Raw genomic sequence first — 19,707 nt, 5'->3', positions numbered from 1 at the left:
AACCACTTATTAATAAAAAATGACTGGATATCACTAAAATATCAACTAAATAACGTCCAAATTTAATAACAACCAGCTTCTAAGCGGCTAAACAATAATAAAATGAGTTTATTCAAAAATAGTTTTGATTCTGTTCTTTTTATTAAGTTGAGATAATCATGACAGATATTTTTCTTGCAATATATCAAATTTTATTTTGAAAATAACAAATTGTATCTGTGTTCGAGAAATCACTTTCCACTAAGTTCCTCGTTACAAAAACGCCTCTCCAGGAAGTGTGTTCATTCCAGATCACATGACCTGCTCCACATGATGTCATTTCCTCCTGAAGAAAAGACTGGAAGACTCCAAGGTTTTATGACTTATTTAATATAAAGCAGTCAACAGGTTTACTACAATATCTTTATAAATTACTTTCAAATTTACTCAGTTGTATATGTAATATGTAGAAGAATCTTTCTCTAAAAATGCCATGTGGTGTTTGGTTATAGGCGGCCATGTTGATTTTAGGCCTGAAAACAGCAACAATGTCGACTATGATACAAACTATGTCCCACAATTCTATATTGACCCAGTAAATAACGAGCAGAAATGTAACTTTTGGAGTAGGCAGAGCGAGGAAAAGCACAGACAAGGTCAACCTGCTCCAGCTATACGCATGGATCGGAACAAATTAACGTTCAAAGTTGGACTTTGCTCCATTAATCTGCGACTGAACGTGTCAGCTTCATCAATAAGTACCCCGGTCACTTTTCTGTGAAAGCAGCAAGGGCAATTTTACCGGTTTGTACCTCCTTTGTACCTCCTTCAAGCTAAAACTCCAGCAGATTGTGGTTGTCTGTTGCTCCTGCTGATCACTTCAGACCTTATTTACACGCACTTATACTTTACCCACATGTTTTTCACTCACATGCCTATCAATATGCTTCCATGCTTCTTACTTATCTGCTTTCTACCTTATGATTGTAAGTCTATTTGTAGTCTACATGTGTGTTTGTTCCTGCTGGTGACTCTTGGTCAAGTCATGTTTGAAATGAGAACTGGTTCTCAAAGTGGTCGGTCGGTAGGTAGACAGCATCAGGATCCACATTAGTATCTTCCAAAGCAAGAAAGTCGTGTGCATTTACAAACAGAGCAACAGCATTACCTGCATTAATTCCTTGTAATTGTAAATGATCCCTGACATGGAGACAGGATTGATCAGGATCTAGCAGTGTGTCATACTGTTCCTGTTTCCTGGCGGTTTGTTTAGCCACTGTTGGTTTAAATTTAGTCTCAGTGCTCTCAAACGTGAGTGGATTTGATATTAATGTAATTATTAAAAAGACGGGTTCAGTTGCCAGATGACTGAAGACGACTCCGGCGTCCACAGTCGACCTATTTTGTGCCAATTAGCAGCGTCCTAAATGAAACAACGAGCATAATAACGTGTTAAAGAGGGATTGTTTTGACCAGGTCCACTAAATTCCACACGTCTCACTTTATGAAACGAATCTGCAGCTTATTTATTTCTGCACACACAACAGGGCTGAGTTTCTGCAGACAATCTCACACGCAGCAAACACAACAAACGACACAAAAACATTGCAAACAAACATTATGAGACGTATTCAGGGACATCCAACAGCACAGAGCTAGCTTAAAGCCGGTAGTGATGTGGTACAAGAAAAGAACAGCTGAAATCTCACACATATTGTCTATTTACTGACACACACACACACACACACACACACACACACACACACACACACACACACACACACACACACTGGGGTCTGGCTGTCAGTTTGTGTTTTGTCAGCAGCTCCAGTGGGAGAGAGGCCATTTCTGACGGCTGGCTGGAGTGACACACACACATTTACACACACACACATTGACACACACTCTCTGCTGTTTCTTCTCGTTTTATTTCGCCTCCACTCGACCTGAAACGTCCGTCCACCTCTCCCTGTTCTCCTCTAAAGTCGACATGTTCCTCCTGCCGCTGTAGAACCACAACACCGACCTCAAACCAAGCACTTTGGTTTATTCAGACCCGCCTCTCCTCTCGCTCTGGTTCGGTTCTGTGCAGCGACCACTGGGGCCTCTAGGGGACGCTAAACAGGCCTCTAAGACTCAGTAACGAACAGCACAGTACTGGGTTCTTCCATCTCGAACCACCAGAGACCTTCTGCTCGGCCATCTTTCAGCCTCAGTGTTTGTATAAAACCTTTAAATTCTACATTATGTCCATCTATCATCTACACTCTGCTTAGTCCTTATTAGGGCCGCAGGGGGGTGGAGTCTATCCCAGCGGTTCACCTGGACAGGTAACAGTCTATCACAGGACTACACATAGAGACAGAATACTAGCTGACTTCTGATGTATCATTTTTTTGGTAACGTGAGCTCATGAGTGCTACATTTTTTAAATGTACTTCAGCTCACCCATAATCAAAGATGATTAAATACTGCAGATTCTGAATCAAGAACACGACTAACGATAAATGTTCAAATTTATTTTTTCCCCTTCAGTAGTTCCTGAGATGTTGTGCTTCAAACAGCCTCAAATTTCAAAGCAGATGAGTGCAAAAAAAAAAAGGGTGAAATTTTTAAAGTCTTTATCTCAGAAACACCTTGATGTATCGATCTAAAACTTCACAAACCTCTTTATAAATATCCAGAATTTCTGTTCAAGTAGAAATTGTTAAAATAATTTAATGATTTCAGATGGATTGATGCCATCAGTGCTGGAAGAAGCGCTGCAGCCTTCATCTGACCTCATTCGTAATAAGAATGAAACGACTGCTGAGCTCTTAACGCCGTCTGAACCAGTTCTGCAGTCATACGTTAGTCACACCAAACCATTCAGCTCCGTCTCACACATCAGAGTCCTGGACGAACATGTGAGCAGGAGAAGCTTTGAATCATTCATCCTGATTCATCCTGTGTGGTTTAAAGTAAAGGCGCTCGTTTTCAGACCTCAGGCGCTGGTTTTACTCCAGACTGGAAGATGCAACCAGCTCCACTTTCATTCACGCTGCTGGACTGAAAGGAGACGTCCCAGTAAAACCTGTCAGGTCTGGTAGACGTTTGTGCGCGGGTTAGTAACTGATCTGTGGGTTTTTCTGCCGATTCAAACCAACTGTTCAGGAGATGATGGGATGGTGAAGCTCGGCCGGATGTTCGGTTCAGTTTGTCCAGCTGTTTGGAGCAACTGGTCCTAAATTACTCTCTACTCCACAGATAGTCCAGAATTTTGTCTTCAGTATATATATATAGACACACACACACGTTATTTTTGCTTGTTTTTCTATATATATATATATATATATATATATATATATATATATATATATATATATACACACACATAAACCCAAATACAGAAAATATATCCTTTCTGTATGTTTTTATAATTTTTCCTTTAAAAAAATCTTACATATATTTTTTTTGCAAAACATCTTCTATATAATGTACATTTATATACGATTTTTTTCTTTATATTTTTGTTTAGGTATATATATATATATATATATATATATATATAATTTTTGCTTTTTTCTTATATTTGAGTTTATATACATAAACATAAATACAGAAAAAATATATTTTAAATATTTTTATATATATTTTAAATACAATTTTCATCTATATTTTACAAAAAAATATATAGAATATTTTATATATTTTTTAAAATGCATATTCTTTATGTTCTATTTTATTTTAAATTTTTTTGCAATTTTTTTTCTACATTTGGGTCTTACAGGGATAATCAACAGACAAGAAATTTCTGATTCTTAAATGTAAACGTCCTCTGGTTTCTTTCCTCTTCTATGATACAGAACATCTTTGAGTTGTGGACAAAATCACTTGATGTCTTTGAGGACCATTTTCAGAATTTTCTGACATTTTGCAAATCAAACAATCAATTGAAATAAATAAGGGATCAAGTGAATTAAGCAAAACCACATCTAACACACAATGTCAAGCTCTGAAAGCTCTTTGATTCGACTGAAGCAGAAACGACGGCCGGAAGTGAGAAGTCAGGTTTGTTTTCTTGTTTTCAAACTGAGCTTTAGACAAACTACATCCAGCCTAAGCGGCAGTGATCTCCTCAGAGTAGATTTAAATGGTGACGTTTCCCTTTAACACGCCAAGAAACATCAACATATAAATCCAGACCAGAAGGGAGACGAATGAAATTAATCAAGAGCAAAGAAACGCAGCAAACAGCCTTTGCACCTTTAAAAGAAACGAGCTTCTGTCCGATCTCATCCTGGAAATCAAACGTTCACATCAGAGAACGTTTTTCCCCGAAACAGAGCAAATGAAATAAGGAGATGCAGGCGGAGCGTTGGTTTCCTAGGCGAATATCGTGATTCACTTTTATTAAAAGCATCATAGCTACAATTCATCATACATGATGTCTCCAAAAAAACAAAAAAACAAAAAGACACACACCAAAAAAGAAAAAAATAAAGAGGAAAAAAACATTTACATGGTATGTTTGTAAACTTCAAGGCTAGATAAGAATTTTGAGGTAATGCTCTTCAGCTTGCTGGCTAAAAGTAACAAAAAGTCCATTTTTTTTCAAGAAAAGTAGCTAAGTAATAAAGGTACCTGATTATTTTAACTCTTTAACACCAGTGCATCAACAGGAACAGAGTGAGACAAAATTGATTGCAGTACTCATTTGTCATCATTTACAGTTTTAGTTTTAGTTTTTCTATTCATACGACACTTGTGGTTATTCATATAGCGTGTGTGTGTGTGTGTGTGTGTGTGTGTGTGTGTGTGTGTGTGTGTGTGTGTGTGTGGGGAGAGTGATGTTGGAACATTCAAAAGCTGCCTTGGTTATTGCTGTCTCAGCGTGGGAGAGGAGAACGAGGCTCTCTGACGGCTGAAGGCGTCTTCGTTCAGTCAGAGGCGCTCCTCTCCGTCTGCTGGGCTGCTGTGAGAGCAAACGTTAAGAAGACCTGGCCACGGTGTGTGTTTGTGTGTTTTAATGTACTTTCAAATATCTGAACCGCTCGCAGCGCTTGATTCATCTCAGACACTTGAACTGGCCTCGGGGGGGGGAATGGAAACAAACCAAGCGCTTTTCAAGTATTCAAAAAAAAACAACAACAAAAGAAAGGAACCTACTCGGCGAGCAGCAGAGTCGAACTTCATGTAGAAAAACTTTCCAAACTCTGTTGAAAATGTGTCAGTCCTGTTCGGGGCCAGGCCGGTGTCAGTGTGTGTGACTAGAGCAACAGTCTTTAGGGAGCAGCACTTGGTCTGGAACTACCGGGATGTGAAGGAACGAAGAAGAAAATAAAATAAACTCGTGATGTGGCAGCCACCGGGAACTCCACCGTCGTTTAAAGAACAAACCTGAAGCGTCACATCCCTGTGTGGACCGCCGCTCCGAGTCCATTCACAGAAGCCTCCGGACGACGACGGCCGGCTCCGGACCAATCAGAAGGCCTGATGGGCGGCAGACCCAGCCCGCCTGCCACCTCCTGAACCGGAACCAGCCGCCCCGAGCAGAGAGAGAGAGACAGGACTGAGGCGGCGGCGGAAAGACTCGGTATTCAGTGTGGGACTGATAACAGTATCGAGGAAAACAGCTGCAGGACGAGTCCGCCCACAAACAGTCACATGACAGAAGGTTAGTGTGTGCGTGTAGTGGCGGACACCTGTGTGTGTGTGTGTGTGTGTGTGTGTGTGTGTGTGGGGTCAGTGTGTGAGACTGAGTTTAGGCGTCTAGTTTTCCTCCTGCTCTGATATGTGAGAACTAATAAAAACACAATCCGCTCCGAGACAGAGCAGAACTCCATTACCCACGATTCCTTTTGCAGCAGCTTTGTCAGACAGACAGCCGGTGAGCTGTAATGCTGTTTTCTTTTCTTTTCGTTCGAGAACTGATGTCAGGAGGAACCCCAGCGGTTCTCCTTCTTCTGATGAGATGCTGCCAACAACCAACAACAACAAAACAGTCCAGACGAAGAAGAAGGAGGCCAAAATAAAAAAATAAAGACTTGAGAGCTGAAAGCAGCAATAATAATAATAATAATAATAATAATAGTACTATTGGAACCTTGTGAAGTCCTATCTGAGAGAGAAACGTGAGTGCACCGCTCACAGCACACGACCAGAGGAAGAAGAAAGAAACAGTCGTTGAAGAGCCGAGCTCTGCTGAGCGGCGTGAGGATTTTCCCTGACTAACTATCGATCAGAGAGATTTAACTTAAACACACACAAACCTCGGCCTCTCTGACGCATAGTAAATATACCTGGCCAAAAATAAACAACAAAGAGTGAAAGAAATCATCAACAACAACACAAAGAAAAAAATAAAACAGGATTCATAATTGTTTGGATATTTCTGGTGGAGGTGTGTAAACGTGGAGGTCAGAGGAAATGTCCAAGGCCAGTCACTCTGTCATTCAGTCACTCTTGTCCTTCTGTGGAGACGCCTCCTCTTCCTCCTCCTCCTCCTCCTCCTCCTCCTCTCCTCCCATCCCTCCCTCCTCTGCTGCTGAATCCTCAGCTTCTCCTCTCGTCTCCCCCTCTGCTCCCCCCTCCTTCTCCTCAGCCAAGTCACTCTCTCCTCCTCCATCCTCTTCCTCCTCCTCCTCCTCCTCCTCTCCTGCAGCTTTCAGGCTCTCCTTCTTGTCCTCCTCCTCGTCTCTGGGGGGTTGGGGGTGACGGCGTTGCCCCCCAGAGCTCCGGCCATGGCGCTCTGCAGCTCGGCCAGCGTGGAGGCGGTGGGGAAGCCGGGCAGGCTGAGCCCCGCCAGGCCCGGAGGTAGGAACATGGAGGGGTAGAGGAGGCCGGGGGCCATGGTGGACAGGAGGAAGGGGTTGAAGGCCAGGGAGTTGGCAGACATACCGGCTGCAGCCAGCAGGGCGGCGGCGTCACCGTTGATGGACGCCTCAGCTGACGAATCGGCAGCCGGGACCCGAGCTGCTGCGCTGACATCATTGAGTGGTTTCTCTGCTCCTCCCTCTTTCTCCATCTTCTTCTTCTTGGCTTTACTCACTCCTTCCTCCTCAGCCTCCTCTTCCTCCTCCTCTGCCTTGTCGCCGTCGTGTCCTTCGTTTTTCTCCTCCGTCTGTCTCTTCCTCTTCGCCGTCTCATCGCCTCCTTCTGCCTCCACCGTTCCGTTGGTGTTGCCGGCAGCAGCAGCAGCAGCGACAGCGGCGTTGGAGGCGGCGGTGGCGGTTGCCAGGTTACCGCCGAAGAGCCCGCCCAGGCTGAACATGTTGGGGAGGGCGGCGGCCATGTTGGGCAGGCCTCCCATGCCGGGCAGCATGAGAGGCAGCATGGAGGCGGCGGCGGCGCTGGCGGCGGCCTGCTTGGGGTCGGTGGGAGCCGGGAAGGCCATCAGACCAGCAGCCAACTGGAGAGACTGGAGGCTCTGGAGAGAAGACAGGTCCATCCCTCCAAACAGACTGTTGAGCAGCAGAGGGTTGATGCCTCCTGCAGACACAGAGGGAGGGTTAAAACAAACACAGCAGCACAGACAACTACTGGAATGTCTGGAATATCAGCCGCTACCTTTTCTCACACGTTTTTAACTCTGAGGCTTGGTGTACAGCCAACGACACACTAAACTCTTCAGATCATTTTGTGCTTCATGCACAAACCGTCATCACGGAAAACACACCAAGAAATGCATCTGATGTAGCTTTTAAGTCAAAGACAACCAATCTGTGTCTGTCAATGAATCCATGGTGAGACGAAGACGGCAGCCTGAACCGACTCAATGCAAAAAGACAAGAAAAGCTTTCGGAAGTCATAAAAGCAGACGGTCAGAACTTAAAGAAGTTCTTGAACACTGGGTTAACACAGAGCAGACTGTTGAGGTGTTTCCACCATCAGGATCTGACTGAAAGCAAAAACAATCACCACCAAAGAGAAGATTGAAGATCTCAGGTAGACCATCGTGGTGTCTCAGCTTTAAAATCTTTCTGTAAATACACCTGCTGCTTATATTCAGGTGCACTCAGTAGTCCGACCACCACCGTCCTCCATCTCCTCCTGACTCATGTTCTCCTCTACACGCCGGTGCATCATCTGTGTGAACATCTGGTTCTTACCTGCAGATGAAGCAGCAGAGGCCAGTGAAGCCTGAGCAGCCTGAGCTGCTGCTGCTGCCTGAGCGGCGGCGGCTGCTTTGGCGATCTCAGATTTGGGTCGTCGCCCCCGACGACGGACGCCCTCCTCTCTGACCACAGGGCCCGTTAGAAGGCGGTCAAACATGGCTTCTGGGAGGAAACCCTGTGTGGAGGAACGACTTCTGGTTAGAAAAAAGAATCTATAATCCATGACAGACTTTAGGGAAGGATCAGGATGGATCACGGGAACTTTTCATGTGATTGGAATTGAAAACCAATGCCTGATTCTTTGTTTACACCTGTTGTCACACAAACACCGACAAAAAAAAAAATCAGCAAAAAAGCCGTAAAATGTTCCACTGGGATGTAGGATCACTGTCCTACTTCATCCAAACATTTGTTCACCGGCCTGAAGACAGAAAGTCTGTAGAAGTCTTGATCATAATGCTCCTTTACAAGCTAAACTCCCACAATGCACTTTGTCTGACAACATGGAACTGCCCATATTCTCTAGTACCTGCAACCAGTTAACCCATTGATGCATAACATGAGTCAAAAGTGACCCAAATCCAATAAAAATGGGATCTCCTGATGCAGTCTAAGCATCAAAGGGTTGAAAGGTCTCCGATTGAAAATAACAAAATTTAAAAACCTGATCAGACCCCCCCTTCAATTTCACTCAGGATTAATAAAGTATATCTATCCATCCATCCATCCACCCATCCATTTATCATCCATCCATCCATCCATCATCCATCCATCCATTTATCATCCATCCATCCATCCATCCATCCATTTATCATCCATCCATCCATCCATCATCCATCCATCCATCCATTTATCATCCATCCATCCATCCATCCATCCATCCATCCTCCATCCATCCATTTATCATCCATCCATCCATCCATCCATCCATCATCCATCCATCCATTTATCATCCATCCATCCACCCATCTATCTATCATCCATCCATCCATCCTCCATCCATCCATCCATCCATCCATCCATCCATCCATCCATCCATCCATCCCTAAAATGAAACTACGGTACAACAATCTTCAATTCCACTGCCAACGTCTTAATCCATAAGTTCCAGCTGTTCATGCTTTTTGTTGGTCACTAACCGACTGTTTGACGATCTCTGTCCAATCAGGAGCGATGGAAAACTCGGGGTTCTCCACTAACCACCTTGGAAGCTCCTTCATCGGTGGAGCCATGGCACCGCCCATCTGAAGAACAGGAGTTTGTTTAGTTAGTTTAGTTTTAGTAATTAGAATCAGAATCACTTTATTCATCCCCGAAGGGAAATTCAAACTCGTGTTTTGCCAACATCTCTACTGGATCTGCTGCTGCCGATCTGGATTCGGTGGTCTACCTTGCGTCCGTTTCGTCTGTTGACCACAGGCACTCTCTCATCCCCGGTCAGGGTGTTGATGTCGATCTTGTTGGGGTTTCGACAGCGATGGCGCTTCTGCTTGGGCTTGGAGAACTGAGACAGCAGTAACTCTTCGCTCTTCTGTAGCAGGAGGACAAAAACATACAAAGGTAGGTGTGACAACCTGTGGCAGGAGTAAAGCTGACGAGGAGAACAAGGAGGAGGACGTACTGGTGTGAATCCAGACATGTCCATGGTGTACGTCGGGTGCTGCCTCAGCCACTCTCCCAGCTCCTTGTTGGAAACTGCTGCCTCCTCCTCATCCAGACTTCCGGAGGCCAGAGACCTGGCACTGGGGCTCTGCTCGGAGATGGTGAGGGGTCTGTGGGCACGAGCGGCATCCTGAGCCCCGTCCACACCAGAAACCTTCACCCCGTCGGCATCGTCCTGGAAACACAGAGGGAAAGTTTAATTTTCAAACAGATTTGCCTACATGGTTAACCCGTTTTAAAGTTTAAAAATGTGGAAAAAAAAAAAAAAATTCACAGTGAAACTTCTGATGTCCACATTTTCGGGAAATTTTTGAACATTTTTTGGTGGGAAAAAAAGAACTGTTAAAAATAAAAAAAAATCAACCAAAATCCAGTGAATTTTGTTGGATTTTTTTGTGAATGTTCTTAAAGAAAATATTAGAAGTTTTACTGATTTATATGTAATCACTTTAGATATTTTTAGGATTTTTTTGGAAGGTTTTTACTCATTTTTGAAAATATTTACAAGGATTTTCTTGTCACATTTGGGGGATTTTTTTAAAAATAAAACTTTTAAGGCAAACTTTTAATCAATTATGGGAATTTTCCTCCTGAAGGTTTTGCAAATTTTCAGAAATTTGGGGATTTTTTGTTGAATTCTTAGATTTTTTTCAGACAAGGAAACAACATTTTTTGGTGCCCATAAATGAGGTCAACAGGAGAAACACAGACTGTATTTCAGCTCCTTACCCCTCCGGCTCTCTTGTTGCTCATAAACAGCAGCTCCAGGCCCTCCACATTTTTCCTGCGGCCCCGCCTCCTCCTCATGATGGGCAGGTCGGCGTCCAGTGAGCCGTTGGCTCTGTGTGCCGAGGGCGGGGCTTGTTGCAGCAGCTCCATCTGGGCTTTAAGGGAGGGGTTTGTCACCAGGGCGCTGGGGAAACCGGCCAATGAGGGAGAGGCCTTGTGGTGATGGTGCATACCCTGAAAGGCAAGGCAGATCAGCTTCAGCAAAACAACTCTAACTTTTAAACTTTAGTGTTGAATGTTTTGGCATTGTGGTAGCACCTTGGTGAGGTCTATAGCTTGGCTCTGGGACTCGGCGGCGGCGTGGCTTTCTCTCAGCTGAGCCACCATCTCCATCAGGTTGCGTCTCTTGGCTGCTCTCTCTGCCTCAATCTCAATCTTTCTCCTCCTCCTCCTCCTTTGTCGAGGCACCGTCAGGCTCAGAGCGTCCTCCTGCAACATCAGGTCGACGGTTACTCCTCTTTCTAACAGCAGCAACTCGGACAACTAACACTGACGCCAACACTTGGGTCATCTTAGGCTGATTTCAAATCAATAACATCAAAAACTGGAACCTCGTCTGGTCAAACTTCAACACATCAGAATCCACTGCTGCCAGAGCCCCAAAAGGTGGAGAAATGTCAACTAAAGGCTGGATTTTTGTAGAAATATGAATCCATCCATAGATATAAACCTATAGGAACATAACAGAACTGGCCTGGATTGGATGTTTTACACTTTTCTTTCCATTTTCAAGAAGCAATAATTAAATATTTGCACAACCATCATAAAAAATGTAGTTTCAGTCTAAAAACTTTCAACTTCCTGATAGAAAATTATCCCTTTAAGGCTTTTGGATGCTACAGTTTTTGTAAATTATGCCTCAAAGTGTACAAACATGACAATTAGAATCCAAACAAAGTGTTTTCCTCACATGTAAACAATCAACCAGTTTGAGACTAGAGATGCTTTTATTTTGACACTCAGAGATCAGCACTGTAGAAAATGTGGCAGGAAGTGATCAAACACGGTCCTGACAACAGAACACTTAAGCAAACCAACTAGGCTGATTAAACCACAAAAACTAGTATCACAGCAACAATAACATAAACCACAATAATGACATTTAAACCCCCAACACGCTGAACTCCCATGGTGCATTGCAGCACAACAGTTCAGTCACAGCGACCAGCTTTGCGATCACGACATAAATTGACTGTTTTTATGGTAAAATAAGCATTTTCAAACCTAATAAATTGGAAGCAATATAAAATATGTAGAAAAATAATAATTAAAAACATACTAAAAGAATATTTAATGGAAATAAAATGCGTGGCGTCTGATCGCTGCGCATTGTGTTGCTCTGCAGAGTGTAGGAGGGTTTATAAAGCCTTAAAATATACAGAAATAATAAAGAAATATGGTCACTACTTTGCGTATTTTCGCCTAGTAGGGACCACTGTTTATTAGCAGCGTTGGAATGCTAGCAGACTTTTCACTGCCAGGAATAACGAGCATTAACGGTGAAACCTGGTGGAGCGCTGACACTCACGTGAACCTGTGGCGATAGTGTTTTATCTTCGCTCCCGCTGTACGCCGTGTGGAGGCCGGCCATCGTCAGCTCGGCCAGGCTCCGCCTCTGCAGCGGGCTGTCGGTCGCCGTGGCTACGGCCGCTGCGGTTGCCGTGGAGCCGTGCCCTGGCAACAGGTTGCCGGGGAAGTCAAAGACGTGACGTCTGTTGACGGGCCACTTGCCCTTCAGGACCGCCTCGCAGATGTTATCCATCCTGTTGATCATCACTCGGTCCTGAGCAGAGCATGGAGGTTTTTCTGTTAGTTTTCTGTCTGTGGAAAGCTGTTCATGTGAAGCTGCTGCACCTTCACCTGAATTTACCACAACAATCCCACAGGACTCATTCCTTCAGTACAACACCAAACACTCTTTAACACCAAACACTCTTTGCTTTCATTATTTCTTTCCAATCACTCCTGCCTTGCTGTTTTTATGATTCTGTTGAGCTACTGTCAAGTAAACACTTCCTGCCCAGATGTTTCACATTAAAAGCTTTCCAGTGGCTCAAAAGGAACGAGCCGTCTCCTCCTGGCACACATTTAATACAAGGCTGCTCCTGATTATTTCCTTGGCTAATAAAATATCAGGACATCGTGTAAAGTGCTTATAACAATTCCTCAGAGCTCGAGCTGACATTTTAAACGTCTTGTTTTGTCCAAACCCAAAGATAGTTCTGTTTGTTATGACAGAAATGAATGGGCTCATTTGGGACCGAAAGAAAAGCTGCAATTTTTTTCTCTTTAAAAATGGGCTTATTTGATCAAAAACAGCCAAACAGAAGCCAACTGCAGGTGCAGGATGGTGTGTTGGACGACTCTGCTCTGCTGAATTTGCCCCGTGAGACTTTATTATGAAGGTAATTCCACCACCACACGATCATTACCGGCCTTCATATGTCAGTGCTCCCTATTATCTGAGGCTCACCTTAGGCCAGAAGGAGAAGGCGTAGGCTCGGTCCTGTAAGGCCTGCAGGGCTGAAGTTTCTGGCAGGTCGTCGGGGCAGAACCCATCTCTGGTTTCGTCTCGGGCAGACGTGCTCAGAGACGCGATGCTCTCCTCGTCAAAGTTCTTCTGCTCTGACGCCGCGCTCGCTGTGCAGAGAGAACCAGAGTCACGTTGCAACTCTTAATTAAAAAGAGCTTCAGAATTGTCATCGAGGGATCCAAACTCATTTTATTCTCTCGCCCCTGGAACTGAGGCTCATTAAAACACTGACGAGTCATGAGGGGAAACGCCAGAAATAGGCCCGAGTGTGGGGTCAGCAGTAACGGAGGCCGGCAACCAGGACAAATAAGCTGCTGAACAAAAAGGGTTACATCACACAAAAATCTGAAATCTGTGCTACAATTAGAACTTCACCTCGTCTCTAAAACCAAAAGTCTCCCTGTTGAGATCAGTGACTATGTTTATACTACAGCAAAACAATAAAAAACTGCCCCATACCTTCAGCCTGAGAGGATTTCTCTGATTTGTCGTCTTCATCCAGCCTCTCCTCCTCTTCCTCCTCGGATCTCTTCTCTGTGTCAGCAGACTTTGGAGATTTAGGAGACTCTGGGTTCTCCTTCTCCTCTCCGTCCTCCTCCTCTGCAGGCTTGTGGCTCGGCTCTGCTTTGGGAGGAGAGTTGGGACGTTCGGGCGCATCGGTGTTCGTCTCCTTCTGGTCACTGCGAGACTCGGCAGGACTCGAGCTGCTCTTCTCTTCAGTCAAGTCTTTGTCTTGGTCATTCTCGGGTTTCTTCTCCTCCTCTCCGCTCTGCTCATCCTTCTGCTCCTCTTTCTCCACTTTTGGTTGGACCTCCTCTTCTTTCTTCACCTCCTTCTCCGGCGAAGCGGCCGTTTCATCCGTCGTTTCTTTGACCTCTCCCTCATTTTCCTTCTGCTCATCGGGGGCTTCAGTGTTGGTACATGGAATGTCGTTGGCATCTGCTCCCTCCGTTTCCATTTTCACCTCTGTCTCTGCCTTCCCTTCCTCCGTCTTCACACCTTTCCCCTCACCCTCCTCTTCTTTAGCCGAGTTAACAGCAATTTTGGCAGCAGCTGCAGCGTTCGCCAGCTCTGCAGGGGTGAGGAGCGGAGCAGAGGCGGCTTCCTGCGCCGCCATGCCGGCTTTGGTGATCTCTCCGACGGCGGCTCCGGCCCCCCGCTGGCTGGTGAAGCGCTGGTGGGCTTCCAGGAAGGCCAAGGCGGGGTCGTTCAGGATGTGATAATCTGTGCGGCTCACTCCGTGCTTGGACGCCCCCAGGAGGAGGTCTCGGTCGTGACGTCCGCACTCCCACCACTCGGGGAGGTCCGGAGAAGGCTGGCAGAGCTTGAGGCGCTCAGAGAGCAGCGGATGAGGAAGGACCTGCTCTCGGATGCGACGGAGCAGCTCGATGCGGTACAAGGTCCGGGAGGCGCGCTCCTCTGTGATGGGGTCGATGATCAGGGTCGGGTCGGGGAGTTCTGATGGGAAAGAGCAGAGAGGAAGAGCTCAGTGAGAAACGACGTCAACAAAACAAGAGAAAAAGATGCATAAACACCTTTCTGTCGAGTGGTAACGCAACGTTTCCTCTCACCTGTTTCAGTCTTGATCTGCATCCGGCAGACCCGTTTACACATGGCGATGAACGAGTAGTAATACTTCTCCAAGCTCTCGTCCGTTTTCTTGTCCAGTCGAGCGAAGGCCCTGAACTGTGTCCAATCAAATTTCTGACGCTGGGTGTCAAAGACGACTCCGAAGGTGGAGACGACGCGATAGAAGTCGGCCTCCTCACGGCGAGTCCATCTGAGGAAAACACGAGGAAAAAGGCTCAATTACAAACAAATATTATAGGATTCATTCTTTGATTCTTTGGGACTTCTGCAGGACGAGTTTTATTGTAGTTGCAGACAATCACAGAGTAAACCTGATCTTACAATTCCTAACCTTTCTGCAGAAGAGCTATATAATGAACAAACCTTTCTACGTACGATATAACCGGACTCTTTCCTAGTCGACTCAAGCGTAACATCGTTGCAACAGATCCTTTTACTCTACTTCACTTCTTTTTCTGTTAATCTTTCTAGTTTTTAGTATACAGTCACTTTACACACTTAAGACTCCTGACACACTGTGACACTTCACACAAACACTTTTAGAAACTTGCATTTTGTACTTTGCGGCTGAATAAAGCAGACCTTATCTTATGAATACAGCACTAACTGTAACCCTACCTCTGTCTTCTCTCCTTGTAGTACATCGCTCCATCGGCCATCAGGGAGCTGGCGGTCATCACCGGCGACGCCTCTGGCATGAACTGTCCACCTTTGGCAAAGTAAGCGCCTCCTTTGGCCAGATAGGGGCTTCCTTCTGTCATGAACACCCCCGCTCCATCCTGGATGTAAGCTGCTCCTCCTCCAGTCTCAGCGACCATGGCCATGGAGGGCAGGAACTCCCTGCGTCGTCGCCGGCGGCCGTCAGGTCGGTTGAGGGCCTCCTGGCGGAGCTGCTCTCTGCGGTTGGAGCGCTGGTAAGCCGTGATGAGGCGACGCAGGCGAGCCGTCAGAGCTGAGGCTGCTGGCCAATAGAGACGCTCGCTGGAGCCCGAAGCTCCTCCCACGGCGGGTGCGCTTTGACCGTTTTCACCTGATTTAGCTGCAGGACAGGAGACAGAGGAGACCGTAAGTCAGGGGTGTCACACTCATCTCTGTTCAGGTTCCACATTCAGCCCAGTTTCATCTCAAGCGGACCGCACCAGTAAAAATGTTTCCATTTGTTTTAATGCAAAAAAATACGTTCTGAAAATGTTCACATTTAATGAGTTATCTTTAACAAAACATTATAAACAACCTGAAATTTTGCAAGGAAAATAAATTCAATTTGAACGACAATATGCCTCAGTTCATCATTTACACATCACAACTTCCAGATCAAAGGAACACAACATGATGTGGTATTTTACTTTATGATCAAAACGACAAAAGTCAGACAAAAACAAGAGAAAATATTAAAAAATGAGACACAAAATGACAAAAGCAAGACAAAAAAATACCAAAATTAAACAAAACATTACAAAAACGAGACAAAATGACAAACGTGAGAAACAAAGACGACAAAAAAATGAGACGAACGACACAAAAAAACGAAAAAGAGACAATGTTACGAAGCGACAAAAAAACGGATAAACGACAAAAACGAGACTGAAAATGATAAAAGCGAGAAACAAAACGACAAAAATAGACAAACACAAGCAAGTCAAAAAACAAAAACAATACACAAAACAACGAATAAAACAAAAAACAAGTGAGGCAAAAAGGAAACAAAACGACAAAAACAAGAAACAAAAACATGAGACAAACAACAAAAGTCACACAAAAGAAGACAAAAAAAATTACACAACAGAACAATTCTATAATGAAAACAACTTGTCATGATCCAACACGGTCTCACGGGGATTCGTGAAACTGTTACGTAAATTTTTTGTTTCTTTTTCGTGCGCACCAACACGATTTCGTCATGTTTTTCGTGCCGCTCACCACGAAATGTTTTTCGTGTTGCTCACAACGAAACCCGCTGTGGTAATCACAGCTGAAAGTGGTTTATACCAGGGGATTCATGACGATCTAAGCTGTCCATCGGCGTATACTGCTTGTGTGATCGCGTTTGCGGCCGCCGGCCGCCGGACATTCTTGAAATTCCTATGCAAATTGGGGAAAAAAAAAAAAAAAAAAAAAAAAAAAAAAAAAGGTAAGTGTACCACCGGGTTATGGTTATGGTTAGGGTTATGGTTAGGGACGATGTCATGCAAAATATAGCGTTGGATTCGCCATGGTTTTACATTAAAAATATAATACACACATTCGTTTGAAATACGTTCTGGGTGGCACGAAAAGTCCGCCGTTTAAAATACATTGGTGCGCATTTCGTGGTGAGCGGCACGAAAAACATGACGAAATCGTGTTGGTGCGCACGAAACCGAAACTAAAACTTACGTGACAGTTTCACGAATCCTCGTGAGATCGGGCTGCATGATCCTGAAAATAGTTTAATTTGGGGTTAATGTCTTCTCTGTAATTTTTAAATTTTATAAGGTTTCCCAGGAGTCGCATTGGACCCTCTGGAGGGCCGGTTTGGGCCCGCGGGCCGCATGTTTGACACCCTGCTATAACAACACTGGTCCTACGTCTCATTTCACATTTCCTCCTTGTTTGTTGGACCTCGTTGACATTTCAGCAGCTCTGGGCCTTTAGCGCTGACCGTCTGAGGAGTGAATCACCTGACATTTCTGTTTTCAGACACAGACAACTCATTTGTGTACAAAACTCACTTTGGATAATGACATTCTTAGTGGCCTTCGCTAGTTTTGCCGTTTTTAATACACTTGTCATTTGTTTAAATGCTAAAAGACTTGAATGTTTGTGGGTTTTGTTGGGTTACACCGAGTTATAATTTCAGAGGCTGTTGATATGTGTCGATGTGTGTCGTTTTACTGCCCGACAGACTCACGGTTCAGACACTTTCCACTTCTTTTTTTTCCCAGTAATTCTGCCTTTAAAATGCCTCTCCTCCTTTTGTGTACAGCCCAGTTTACCTTCAGCCTCGCCCTCCACGGCGTCGTCTTTGTCGTCCAGCGGAGAGTTGGTGAAGTCGTCCAGGTCGTCTTTGAAAGGCATGCGCAGCGGCTTGTACTCTGGATCCTCGTCCTCGCTGTTGGATACAAACAGGAAAGAATTTACCTTCAGGGAAAACTGGAACGTTTTCATTTGTTGGATTTGAATTTAAAAGGCCTACAAACAACCAACTGAGGCTAAATATGCTGGAAAATGGCAGAGGAAGCCACTGGAAAATACAGCTAATCAAAACCAGAGATGCGGGCTAAAAGGGAAGAACAACATCTAGAACAGGGGCGTCAAACCTGCGGCCCGGGGGCCTGGACCGGCCCCCCACAGGGTCCAATCTGGGACGACTTTGTAAAGTGTAAAAGCTACAGAGAAGACAGATTGTAAATTAGAAAAACTATAAATTTAAAATAATTTGTAGACCATGACAAGTTGTTTTGAAGTAAAATTGATTGTTCATTGTTTTTTTGGTCTCATTTTTCAAATATTTTGCCTTTTTCTGTTGCTTTTAGTCGTTTTCTTCTCTGAGGTTTATTATTTTGCGTTTCCTTTTTGTCTCGCTTGTGTTGTTTGTCTGTTATTTTGTCGTTTATTTTCTCACTTTTGTCATTTCTTGTCTTGTCATTCGTCCATTGTTTTGTCGCTATGTAATTTCTGTCCAATTTTTTTGTTTCGTTTCATGTCATTTGTCTAATTTTTTGTCATTTTGTTTCTCATTTTAGTTCTTTTGTGTCTCATTCTTGTAATATTTTGTCTATTTTTTGTTGTTTTTTTTGTCATTTGTCGTTTTGTGTTTCCCTTTTGTCTTGCTTGTGTGTTTTGTCTTATTTTTGTCATTTGTGTTGTGCTTTATTCGATGTTTTGTATCGTTGTCGTTTTGTTTTTTGCCTCCTTGTGTTGTTAGTCTACTTTTTTGTTGTTTTGTTTCTTGTTTGTGTCATTTTTTTGTCCAGTTTTTGTCATTTGTCCATTTTTTGTCGATTTGTAACTTTTTTGTCTAATTTTTCATTTTGTTTCATTTCATTTGTGTAATTTTTTGTCATTTTGTTTCTCACTTTAGTTCTGTGTCTCATTCTTGTAATATTTTGTCTATTTTTTGTTTTTTTTTTGTCATTTGTCTCATGTTTTTGTCACTTTGTACCTTTTTTGTCTAATTTTTTGTAGTTTTGCGTCTCATTTTTGTAATATTTTGTCCTGTTTCTGTTGTTTTTTTGTAAAATACTGCATCATTCAGTTCCGGATAGTTGTGACTAAAATGTTTTGCTCGTTTGCAGACACTCTGATCTGGAAGTTGGAATGCGATAAATGACAACCTGAGGCAGAATGTTGCTGAAATTTAAGTTATTTTTCTTCAGAAATTCCAGGCTGTTCATGAAGTTTTGTGAAAAGATAATAAGATAATTCCTTAAATGTGGAATTGGGGTTATTAGTAGCTCATTATGCTGTTATTTTACCGGTCACTTGAGATCAGATTGGGCTGGACTGAGACGAGTTTGACACCTCTGATCTAGAAGGACGTCAGAGTGAAGAGCTGGATCTGCTCTCTTACCCCTCAACGCCATCTGCCATCATGTCGGAGCCCCTCTGCTCGGCGGCGATCGCTTTGGCGTCCGGCATGCCGACCCGCTCCAAGAAACACAGGGCGGGGTCGGCTCGCATGGAGTTGTACTTCTCATAGCCTGAAGACGGAGAGAAAGAAATGAGAGAAAACACGGACACCTGGAATCCACGCCTGAAGCTTCAGGAGGCCGTGATTTCTATCTGTAACTAGTCAAATTTGCCCCGGAAAGACCAAAAGGTAATATAGTCAACACAGCTGAAGGCAAACTCCTGGAAAGAAAGGTGAAAGAAAAAGAAAAGTTGTGCTTTCTAGCTCACTTGTAGACAGACGCACACAGCATCCATATTAAATGAAGGAATAGACAAAAACAGCAGCAGAAGGGCAGACCCCAGGAGCCAGCTGCTGACAAGACAGACAGCCTGTGTGTGTGTGTGTGTGTGTGTGTGTGTGTGTGTGTGTGTGTGTGTGTGTGTGTGTGTGTGTGTGTGTGTGTG

General features: G+C 44.2%; 1 protein-coding gene across 1 annotated transcript in view; it reads right to left on the bottom strand.

Moving 5' to 3' along the window:
• Positions 1–4,336: 4,336 nt before the first annotated feature.
• The window catches only part of chd7 (chromodomain helicase DNA binding protein 7), a 105,854-nt gene continuing 90,483 nt past the window's right edge, over positions 4,337–19,707 (bottom strand). Inside the window, 15 exon segments of the mRNA XM_051953279.1 lie at positions 4,337–6,670; positions 6,673–7,449; positions 8,070–8,250; positions 9,215–9,319; positions 9,466–9,606; positions 9,697–9,912; positions 10,467–10,700; positions 10,785–10,955; positions 12,055–12,309; positions 13,000–13,166; positions 13,519–14,517; positions 14,631–14,839; positions 15,268–15,688; positions 17,625–17,740; positions 19,202–19,331. Coding sequence (XP_051809239.1) covers positions 6,414–6,670; positions 6,673–7,449; positions 8,070–8,250; positions 9,215–9,319; positions 9,466–9,606; positions 9,697–9,912; positions 10,467–10,700; positions 10,785–10,955; positions 12,055–12,309; positions 13,000–13,166; positions 13,519–14,517; positions 14,631–14,839; positions 15,268–15,688; positions 17,625–17,740; positions 19,202–19,331 — 4,379 coding nt within the window. The 3' untranslated portion in view covers positions 4,337–6,413.

The sequence above is a fragment of the Acanthochromis polyacanthus genome, chromosome 9, assembly GCF_021347895.1.
Source record: "Acanthochromis polyacanthus isolate Apoly-LR-REF ecotype Palm Island chromosome 9, KAUST_Apoly_ChrSc, whole genome shotgun sequence".
Taxonomy (NCBI): domain Eukaryota; kingdom Metazoa; phylum Chordata; class Actinopteri; family Pomacentridae; genus Acanthochromis; species Acanthochromis polyacanthus.
This window is presented reverse-complemented; position numbering and strand designations above follow the sequence as displayed.